This window comes from Oncorhynchus nerka, linkage group LG18 (genome assembly GCF_034236695.1).
Source record: "Oncorhynchus nerka isolate Pitt River linkage group LG18, Oner_Uvic_2.0, whole genome shotgun sequence".
In the NCBI taxonomy this organism is placed as follows: domain Eukaryota; kingdom Metazoa; phylum Chordata; class Actinopteri; order Salmoniformes; family Salmonidae; genus Oncorhynchus; species Oncorhynchus nerka.
The window spans coordinates 31,600,316-31,611,850 of NC_088413.1; the positions used below are offsets into that span (position 1 = coordinate 31,600,316).

At 40.0% G+C, this 11,535-nt stretch overlaps 1 protein-coding gene across 1 annotated transcript; it reads right to left on the reverse strand.

Moving 5' to 3' along the window:
* Positions 1-3,993: 3,993 nt before the first annotated feature.
* Positions 3,994-10,964, reverse strand: LOC115145638 (zinc finger protein 184-like). The gene is made up of 3 exons (XM_029687156.2): positions 10,554-10,964; positions 9,349-9,473; positions 3,994-5,596 (listed from the first exon to the last, which is right to left on the reverse strand). The coding sequence occupies exons 1-3, from the start codon at positions 10,816-10,818 to the stop codon at positions 4,304-4,306; spliced, it is 1,683 nt and encodes a 560-aa protein (XP_029543016.1). The 5' UTR covers positions 10,819-10,964; the 3' UTR covers positions 3,994-4,303.
* Between the last annotated feature and the right edge of the window lie 571 nt (positions 10,965-11,535).

The following is an 11,535-nucleotide window of genomic DNA, read 5'->3' on the forward strand; positions in this document are numbered from 1 at the left end:
GGCGACTTGTTCTTTTAAACGTTTATTTGTATTTTTTAAATGATATTTACTTATGATTTATAGCAGGGATGAAGACACAACGGGCAATGTTTTGCTTTTCAATAAACCTGTCATGTTGGTATAAGAACATCATTCTAGTTTATTTTATTACAAATTTACAGGCAAATGTATATTCTGTTCAGATTAATTAAAATCATGTCAATGTGATTGAGGTCCATGGGTGGACGCCCTAATGTGTTAAGGCACCCAATGCACATGGATGTCCGATAAATTCAAATCTTGCTGGTCACGTTGTCCGGCGCCAAAAGGAAACCCTGGACCAGACCCTCCCCTTTCTTATTTAGGCACCCTTCAGAGTACACACCAGAGGTGGGACCAAGTCACTATTATTCGAGGCACAAGCAAGTCTCAAATCACAAAGTAGAACAGGTCGAGTCAAGTCCAAGTTGTGCTTTCTAAGAGCAAGTCAAGGCGAGTCACAAGTTAATTCAAGTCAAGTCACGTTTATGAAACATAAATACGTTTTAAAATACACCAAATAGCATACACTGAACAAAATATATAAACGCAACATGTAAAGTGTTAGCCCCATGTTTCATGAGCTGAAATAAAAGATCCCAGAAATCGTCTATACACACAAAAAGGTAATTTCTCAAATGTTTTGCACAAATTTATTTAGATCCCTGCTAATGAGCATTTCTCATTTGCCAAGATGATCTAGCCACTGGACAGGTGTGGCATATCAATAAGCTGGTTAAACAGCTTGATCATTACACAGGTGCACCTTGTGCTGAGGACAATTAAAGGCCACTCTAAAACGAACCGGGCTAACAACCGCAGACGACGGGTATGGTGTTATGTGGGCGAGCTGTTTGCTGATGTCAACGTTGTGAACTGAGTGCCCCATTGTGGCGGTGGGGTTATGGTTCTTGCATTCCTAATCTACGGACAATGAACACAATTGCATTTTAATCGAGGGCAATTTTAATACACAGAGATACCATGACGAGATCCTGAGGCCCATTGTCGTGCCATTCATCGCAAGGATCTGGAAAATGTCGCAGTTCTTCCATGGCCTACATACTCACCAGACATGTCATCCACTGAACATGTTTGGGATACTCTGGATCGAAGTGTACGACAGCGTGTTCCAGTTCCCGGCGACATCCAGCATCTTCTCACAGCCTTTGAAGAGGAGTGGGACAACATTCCACAGGCCACAATTCACAGCCTGATCAACTCTATGTAAAGGAGATGTGACTCACTGCATGAGGTAAATGGTGGTCATACCAGATACTGACTGGTTCTCATCCATTCCCCTACTTTAATTATTATTTTCTATAGGTATTTGCAACGAACAGATGCATCTCTGTATTCACAGTCGTGTGTGTGTATATATATATATATATGAATTTGTTCTGAACTGACTTGTTTAGTTATTTATATTATATATTTTTAAGGAACTTACTCTTGAAAGTTGCAATGGTAGATCTCACGAAGGTGCAATTTCGAGATTGGGTAGTGCCTCATCAGTTCCTCTTGTCATCTTAGTCATTGCATACCTTAGAGCTATTTATAATTTGTCAGAAATGTCCAGATCAACTAGCCCATGTCAGCTAATGTTTTTTTAATGTATTTCTTTTTAGCCCATTCAGCTCCCGTTTAGCCCTATCAAAGCTCTTCTGTCCTGGTACCCCTGAAGCTAGGACAGCAGTGTCCCTGCTCAACTTCCAAAAACATCTGCAACCGTGCCTCTTCAAAGAATATCTTAAATTAACCCCCCCACACAATATTTTTTTAAACTTTGGCTACTAGCACCGAGTTTGCAGAAAACTACAAACTACTTTGAGGGAAACTGTACTTGTCACGACTGTGATATGTGGTTCTAACCCAGCCATCTTAAGATGTAAGTTGCTCTGGATTGGAGCTTCTGTTAAGTAACTAAAATGTAAATGCAATGTCTCAACAAAAAATCTGCACGAACTTCATAAACTGCATTCATTCTCTCAAAAGTGTCTTGGGAAAAAAATGTCAATAGCTGAATGGAAGTAATGAAACCGGCATTTGTGAATATATAGCCTATAAAGTACAAACACAATATGTAACAGACTTTAGGTTTATATATGTGTTATACAGTGCCTTCAGAAAGTATTCATGGCCCTTGACCTATTCCACATTTTCAAACAGCCAGAGTTCAAAATTGATTTAAAAAGAATTCCCCTCACCCATCAACACACAATACCTCATAATAACCAAAGTGAAAACATGTTTAGACATTTTAGCAAATTTATTGAAAGTGACATACATAAATATCTAATTTACATAAGCATTCACACCTGTGAGAGAAATTACAATTGTTATAAATTCTGTTATTGCATCAAATGGTTGTTTCCTGCAACAGAATATTGTTGCAACACTCATCTGTGTGTGTTCCACTGAGAATGGGCCTCTGGAGGCTTAATGTTGACAGTAGATTTACGATGCCTTGGGCCACATTCCATTCATGTGAGGGGGACTACTCCGGTTTGACTGGAAGACACCAGGGAGAGATGGCTCAGGGCCAGACCTTGGTTTCTACACAATGAGAACAGTCTTTACAGCAGATACTGTCTGATGTGAATTATTAGTGTCTTTCATAAAAATCTTAAACATTGTGACCCATTCTATACATCTGTTGTTTGTCATGAACATTCAGAAGGATGTACTTTGCTATAAAAAAAGGTGTTGTATTCGTTGTCTCTGGGCTCTCAACAAATCATCTGAGGGTGATTCGACCAGCCATCATTATCGTAGAGCACTCAATCAATTCACTTTGTATGTGTGTGTTGTATTGACCTTCTCCCTTATAAGTGAATAAAGATTTAGTTTAAGTATAACTCTGACTTGTGTGATAAGTTTACTATCAAATGAGGAGAGACAAAGAAATGAACCACCACACACTCCTGAGTCAATACTTTGTAGAAGTACCTTTGGCAGCGATTACAGCTGTGACTCCCAAAGAGCTTTCCACACCTGGATTGTGCAACATTTGCCCATTATTCTTTAAAACTATTCTCCAAGCTCTGTCAAATTGGTTGTTGATCATTGCAGGACAATCATTTAAGTAGATTTAAGTCAAAACTGTAACTCGGCCACTCAGGAACATTCAATGTCATTTTGGTAAGCAACTCCAGTATATTAGTTATTGTCCTGCTGAAAGGTGAATTTGTGTCTGAACCGGGTTTTTCAGCAGACTGAACCGGGTTTTTCCTCTAGGATTTTGCCTGTGCTTAGCTCTATTCTGTTTCTTTATTATCCTGAAAAACTCTTTGCAGATGACAAGCTTACAGCTAACATGATGCAGCCACCACCATGTTTGAAAATATAAAAAGTTGTAATCAGTGATGTGTTTGCCACAAACATAACACTTTGTAATCAAGACAAAGTTAATTTCTTTGCCACATGTTTTTCTGTTTTAGTGCCTTATTGCAAACAGGATGCATGTTTCGGAATATTTGTATTCTGTACAGGCTTCTTTCTCCATCACTCTGTCAATCAGATTAGTATTGTGGAGTAACTCCAAGGTTGATCCATCCTTAGTTCTTCCAGCACAGCCATTGAACTCTGTTTTAAAGACACCACTGGCCTCATGGTGAAATCCATGAACGGTTTCCTTCCTCTCCGACAACAGAGTTAGGAAGGACATCGGTATCTTTGTAGTGACTGGGTGTATTCATACACCATCCAAAGTGTATGAACTTCACCATGCTCAAAGGGATATTCCATGTCTGTTTTTTTTATGTTTACCGATCTACCATTGGAAAATCTCCTTGGTGTTTGAAATTCACTGCTTGACTGAGGAACTTTACAGATAGATAATTGTATGTGTGGGGAACAGAGATGAGCAGTCATTCAAAAATCATGTTAAACACTTATTGCACAGAGTGAGTCTATGCAACTTGTTAAACACATTATTTTGGCTTGCCATAACAAAGGGGTTGAATACTTCAGACATTCCAGCTTATCATTTTTTATTAATTTGTAAAAAGGCCATCAATTTCATCAATTTGAAATTAAGGCTGTAAGAATGAAATGTAGAGAAAGTCGAGGGATGTGAATACTTTCTGAAGGCACTGTATATCACACAATGTCTGGATGCAATATTCTACCCAGGAATATCCAACACTGAAATCTGTTACTCTCGTTATTCCAAATGCATCTGTGGATCTTTTCAGCTGACAACAATAAAAATGTATCTTTGACTTTAATGCAGGGTTTGATCTAAACGTCAGAAGCAATCGAGCAGAATGGTAACTTTTCTATATTATACAGCGGGATGTGTTTTCTGCTGGTGTGTCCTGAGGTAGCTCCTCTCTGCGAACGTCTTCCCGCAAAGCATACTAGTGAACGGCCTCTCTCCCTTGTGGACCTTCAGGTGCATCTTCAGGTTGCCAGCCAGGGCAAAGCGCATGTGACACTGGGTACAGCTAAAGGGTTTCTCCCCAGTGTGGACCCTCTGGTGCCTCTTCAGGTCACCAGCCTGGGAGAACCTCTTCTCACACTGGGGGCAGCTAAATGGTTTCTCCCCTGTGTGGACCCTCTGGTGCCTCTTCAAGTGGTCCTGGCGGGAGAATCTCTTCTCACACTGGGTACAGCTGAAGGGATTCGCCCCTGTGTGGACCCTCTGGTGGATCTCCATCTTCTGGAGGCAGCTAAAGCCTTTGTTACAGAACATGCAGAGGAACCGTTTCTCTTTACTATTGCTTGACATTGCTCCCCCTCCCCGACATTCGTCTCTAGCCCTGTCGTCAGAATTAAATACCTGATCGAAAAAGATGCTGCCATGTGAATCATAAGGTGCCATCGACGGGGATACTGGGTCGCGATCTCTGACCACGTGTAAAGGGGAGTGGGTCGCGACATTTAGATTTGTCTCTAACCTATCCCTGCAGTCTAAGTCATTGGTGTTGCTCTGCGAGTATCTTTCCCATAAATGAGTCTTGTCTGCATTACATGTCAGAGGAGCGTCACCTTCCATTTTCACAGTCACCTCATCTATCGCTATAACCTCCCTTTTCTTATCTATGCACCCTTCAGAGTATACACTACTACTGTACTGGTTCCAGTCCCCTCTAGACAGATCAGTCTGTGTCTCTAATACCAAGGGCATGATGCCAGGGTCCATCGCTGTAGTATAAGAACGAGACAGATCATTGCCAGTCTCTAACGCATCACCCGAGTCCTCATGGGAATGAACCGTCCTTGGGCTTGGGTTTCCATAAAGTAAGTACTTTGAGTCAGGAGCAGGAGAACAGCCAGGTCTCCCCAACAACAGTCTCTCTGGGTCTGATCCGTGGTCAGATCCTGTGTGTAAGAGCCTGTGTGTCTCGGTGTCTGTCTCTGACTTGAGGACGGCGTTCAGCGTTCTGACCTCCGTGATGCTGGGTCGGGTCCTGTGCTGGGGCGTGGTGGTGAGGTCCTCCACGGCCACAGGGGGCACCACTCCAGCCACTGCTCCAGTCTGGATGTCTCTGCTGTGTGTTGGGTCCTCTCCTTCAGTCCTCTCCTGCTTGACCAGAGACGATCCTCCAGGACCTGCAGCCTCTGCATCTGCAGACTGACAAGAAGAGAGGAGTTGATTATCGGTAAAAGGGCCAGCCCCAAGTGGTGAGGGTAGGCAACTGCTCCACAACGCTGACTCTCAAAACCCAGGGCCCATCAGCAGGGCTCTACACTGACCTTTTTTACAAGGAGCACGTGTGAGCCTAAGTTGAAAAATGTAGGAGCACAATGAAAAATATTTGCGGTAACAAGCAGTTTTCTTCGTAGTAATGGCGCAAGCATGACAGTCATGAATCTGCAAGCCTCGACATTAACACTTGTTGTCCGGGACAAGTAAAAAAACAAGTCGTCGGACAAGAAAAATATAGAGGAGTTGTCATGATCGACAAGTAAAAATAATCACACAAAAAAATCACAATATCAAACAATTACTCCGATCAGAATTGGATCAGAGGCAAACATCAGAATAATATTAATATTTTCCATGTACATACTGAAAAAGCCTACATTTCAAAAGTGTAGGTGACATGAATGCTGGCGACAGCCTCATGTCCAAACCGATGCCGACATGAGGCACCAGAAAATGTAGCCGTTCTAACGGACAACAGTAATTTGGTCTATTCCAGGTGATGTTGATACTCCTGGGTCTATTCCAGGTGATGTTGATACTCCTGGGTCTATTCCAGGTGCTGTTGGCTGTGCCTCTGTACTACATAGACATTGGTTTACCCAAACTACAACTCATACTACCTTTATTTATTGGCTTCCTGGTAAGATCCTAATTTGATAAAGCCATAAATAGTTTTGTTTCTGTCACAGGATGTGGCTGAGGGGAGGACGGCTCATAATAATGGCTGGAATGGAGCGAATGGAATGGCATCAAATACATAGAAATCAGGTGTTTATTTTTACATTTTTTAACTATTTTAAATAGTTTTTTCCCCACCCTACCTTACCATCCATACCATAATTAGAGTAAACTAATGGACAACAATACTTCTACTTACAGCTATTTCGCTCACATCTAAGTTACCTGTAGTTAAATAATTATACATATATATTCCTAATTTCCCCTTTCTTCAAGTGCTACATTTTCCCCCACAGCAGCCAATCCACCACTCATTCTGATCTTAACCCCAACCCTCCGCTATCCACAAATGAACGCATCTTTCCCAGCATCATGCATTTCTATTTCCTTTTGCAATACATCCCTCCATTTTACTATGATGTCTTACGAGGGTCCTGAACCTTAACTATTTCTAACATTTCCACTGATAATTCCCAAAAAATAAATACCTTACCCAACAGTATAATGATATTTCCCCATTGACTGATTGTTGTTGCGGCATCTGGAAAAAAACACATTCTGCAGGTCCGGCTGAACCCTGATATTATGACACAACGACCATTCCTGGACCTGACTCCAAAAGCGAATCACTGATGAACAGTACTATAAAATGTTGTAGTATTGGTTCCGTTCCCTCGTGGCAGAGTCTGCACAAGGCTGACTGTTCAATTTCCCATATTTAACTTTCTTTTTGTAGCAGGTATTTTATATAATAGCTTAAATTGACGTGTCAATTGTTGTACTACATGTCACTTCATAGACCCGATGCCAAGGTGTTGGGACATCAAAAACCTGTTCCCAACTGACCTGAATTTGATACAAACCTTTTGACTTTAAGTGAAACAAACATTTTTCGATTTACACTAATCATTTGAAGTAATTTATAATAGGTGTCAAGACAGACTAACTCTTTAAATAACGGCATCTTCAAATTTGTGGCAGAGCGATGAGTTGGTTTTAATTTTGTATTGAGCATACACCTCCATGCACCGTTATTTGCTTGAGTGACAATTTTACCGTTCTCGTTTACAATGTACTTCATAAATATTATACCCTTTGTAAAATTTTAACCAAGAAAATAGTTTATTATCTCTATCAATCCATTGGAGTTTAGCTATATTATTTGCTGCAATATTAGATCTGCTTTTTTGGGAGGATGCCATTTTAATTGAAGCCAACTCATTTAAAAAGGAGGATACTTTAAAACAGGGATCTATTGTCAATCCATCGAAAATGTACGGTTTTAATCTACAAAAAGGCAAAGAGCCCACTCTTAAACATATGTTGGGCCTCTCTTAGTTAGTACCTTGCTAGAAAACCAGTTTGGATTTAGATAAAATGTTGGTACAATGGAGGCTTTAAGAGAGGATCAGTGCCTTCATATTTAATAGTTTTAACCCTCCAAACTCATGTTCGTTATATAAATATACTTGTTAATCTGGTTTGCCATTCCAAATAAAGTTAAATGTTTTTTTCCTCGCATTATTTGAAAAAGGATTCTCCTGGAGACGGTAAAGCCATGAATAAATAAATATGTAAACTACGATATCACTAGAGAATTAATCAGGGTAATCTTCCTGTAAAACGGTTTCAAGATTCAACCTATTTTGCTAAGTTTTCGATCAAAGTTAATAGTTGCAAGATAGCTCAACTTTTCTGGGATATGTACACCAAGCACATCGACTTCACCATTCGGCCATCTAATTAGGAGACCACATGGCAATTTAATGTTTGTATCTTTTAAAGACTCAATCTGTAACATAGTTGGGTTTTAGTCCAGAGAAACTGGAGAAATTAAAATAGCCACTGCTAAATAGTTAATTCATTGGTTACCCGAATTATCTGCACTAACCCTATATTGCACTGACTAGGCCACCATTTCCCAAACTAGGGGTCATGAATTGAAAATGGGGTCGCGAGATAAACTATGAAATAAAATACGCTTGGTTCATAGAACCCGGGTTACTTCAGTAACCGCTAGATGCGGTTGTAATAAACAGACGGTTTCTGTTTTCGTCCTACAAATGAAATGTTGCTCTATCGTTTGAACGGTTTAAGCTACAAAATATTATGACCCCCCCCATCCCCGAAAGATAAGACTCAGGAACACATGTGTGTCTCCCTCTACAATGCCCACAAGCCTCAATATAACAGTGGACTAGACCAGTCAGACTGGGGAAGAAAGAACATCAATGATGATGTTCTTTTCTACACAGAAAATCATACAAAATTGCCTGATTTTGTATGATCTTCTGTGTAGAATACAACATTTTTCAGTTTTTGATTTGTTAAAAAAAGTTTGAAATATCCAATAAATGTCGTTCCACTTCATGATTGTGTCCCACTTGTTGTTGATTCTTCACAAAAAATACAGTTTTATATCTTTATGTTTGAAGCCTGAAATGTGGCAAAAGGTCGCAAAGTTCAAGGGGGCCGAATACTTTCGCAAGGCACTGTATCCTGATGCCTAGTCAATTTACCCTGCCTTCACATACATATCTAATACCTCATACACTGATCTGGAACTGGTACTCCCTGTATATAGCTCCACTCTTGTATTTTATTCCTCGTGTTCTTATTTTTTTTGTTATTATTATAATATATATATATATATATATATATATATATATATATATTTTTTTTTTTACTCTTCATCGTTGGGAAGGGCTTGTAAGCCCAAATATAATTTGGATTTGACTTTGTGAATCGGGCACCAGTAGAAATCCGCTTTTTCAAGCTGAAAGATGACGGCCAGAGCTTACCCGTGATGTTGCACAACGGCGTAAGTCAATAAGTCATCATTTTAGTCAAAGTATGATATATTTGGGCTTGAAGTGACAAATCCGAATGTGTGACTTTGGATGTTTCCGTCAGTCTTACGTGTCTTTTCCTATGAGATGAGGTGCCAATTCGGGCCACATTTGATGTACTATAATTTTTTATGTAACACTGATACTAACCTCTATCAAAATAACATGCTGGGTTGAGGTTCCATTCCCCTCATCAACAGTGATTGGTTGGTCATCTCTCCACACATTGGGTCCCGCTGGCTTCACAAAGCTCCTGTGTCCTCCAGCAAGATGTCCTGAGAGAGTGATTGGGGGAAAAGTGGTGGTTAAGGCAGGTACTGTCAATGCTCAACGCAATATTGTACACTATTGACAGTTTACAATTGGCAAGGTAACACTTCTCATAACTTCTTGATATGCTATTTGTTGATTGATTATGTTCCATGCATCACATTATTTGAATTGAGTATGAAAATAAGAAATTAAGTAAATAAAGAATCTGGTTAGAACATGATACTTCATGGCAGTGTCCGAAATCTGGCTTGCCTAATACTTACTGCATACTGTGTAATAATCGTATTACATACTATTTAGAACCTACCGGTTAGTAAAAAATAATATAGTAAGCAACAAATGCCAACACACTAGGCTAATTCATTGTCTTACATTAGATAGTGTGTCGATTCTGCCTGCACCCCGTTAAGGGACGACGCCACGTGACGTGAGACAGTGGGGCTCAATGTGCTTTCAAGATTGGGAACTCGGAAATAACCGAGGTCAAATAATGACATCAGTGATCTTCAGGTAGGGAAGTCGGAGGTCGATTTTCCGACTTGCAATTTCCAGTCAATTTTCCGAGTTCCCAGTTGTCTTGAATACCGAGAAGTCTGAGATGTACTTGTTCTGAATCGTTATGAACTCGGCAAGATACTGATAATGCGTCATCTAATTTGATGTTTCCCGCCATTCGTTCATTTGGTAACTCATCCCTGTTGTCAAACTCATCAGCTGTTGTCAAACACAAGTGAGTCTTACTCGAAAGTGTGCATTGACTTCTACTAGATGAAAAGCCGACATGACAATAACATACTAGCATTCAAAGCATACTCAATTTTAGAAAATTCACATATCTAAAATACCTACAATTTAGAACGCAAATATAGGTATTTGGACAAGGCAATTATGTCTTCGTGCAATAATACTTTTCTTAATTGACCTGCCTGGTAAATAACAAAAATGGTGCAAGATGGCTGTCAGGGCAGTATTGCATACTATCCAAAAACTGACCAAGTTCAAAATCTGGTCAACACATCTGAACACGAGCAGAGGGAAATAGGGCGACAGGCCGCACAGCCTCGGCATTCAGCAAAATGTACCTCTTGCCATTCCTCTGTATCGGTCGAGGATCTTGACACTATTGGGACGACTCGCGAGGACGCGCTCCCGTGATACCTTCAGTTCCAGTAGCTGTAGTTTCCTCCGCAAAGCCCTGTTTTCTTTCTGGCTTTGAGTTATTTCCAAACGAAACACTGCATAGTCGTCGTCTACGAGTTTACAGATCTCTGCCACAGCTGCATTCGCTAGAACCTCCATAACGGAGGCTATTTGAGTGTGAAAAACCATACCGTCACAGTTAGCCATTGTTAGCTAACACGAATTAAACCCAACCTGAGGTAAGTATGTGATGCTATGCAGCTAAATTAACGATGGTCCAGTGTGTTATTAAACGTCTAAATGACAATAACCTTAACGTGGAAATTGTTATTGGTCACTTCCGTTTGTTTGGCGTCATAGCTCAAAGGGTGCGGTTAAATTAAAAAGTGATGCGCGCTGTTCTGTGAATTACGGTTTCGGCTTATTACGCAACACGTCAAATCTCCTATGATCAGTGTCTTTCAAGCCGAGAGGAGAAAATTACAATGAATACATTTATTCCATCTACATTACCTCAATAAATTAAATATTCAATTGTCCTTGTTCTAGCCTAGGTTTACTGTCTCTCTAAAAATAGGTATTTACACAACAAGCCTGTTTCAAATGGTAAATTAAAGGATTAATGAGGGGTATGTGGTTAATTACCCTCTTAGCCCAAGACACTCAACATAACTACGGTGCATTAGGAAAGTATTCAGACCCCTTGACTTTTTACACATTTTGTTAATTACAGCTTTATTCTTAAAATGATTCAATTGTTTCCCCCCTCAATTTACACAACATAATCCATCATGTAAAAATGTTTGCACATTTATAACAAATAAAAACTCAAACATCACATTTACATAAGTATTCAGACCATTTACTCAGTACTTTGTTGACATACCTTTGGCAGCGATTACAGCCTCAAGTATGACACTACAA

Bases quoted from the DNA above. Each gene is read 5' to 3' on its own strand.
- LOC115145638 (XM_029687156.2), bottom strand. From the start codon at position 10,818: ATGGCTAACTGTGACGGTATGGTTTTTCACACTCAAATAGCCTCCGTT. The intron at 9,474-10,553 runs GTACATTTTGCT...TCACTCTCTCAG, and splicing joins ATACAGAGGAATGGCAAGAG to GACATCTTGCTGGAGGACAC. The intron at 5,597-9,348 runs GTTAGTATCAGT...TCTTCTTGTCAG, and splicing joins AGCATGTTATTTTGATAGAG to TCTGCAGATGCAGAGGCTGC.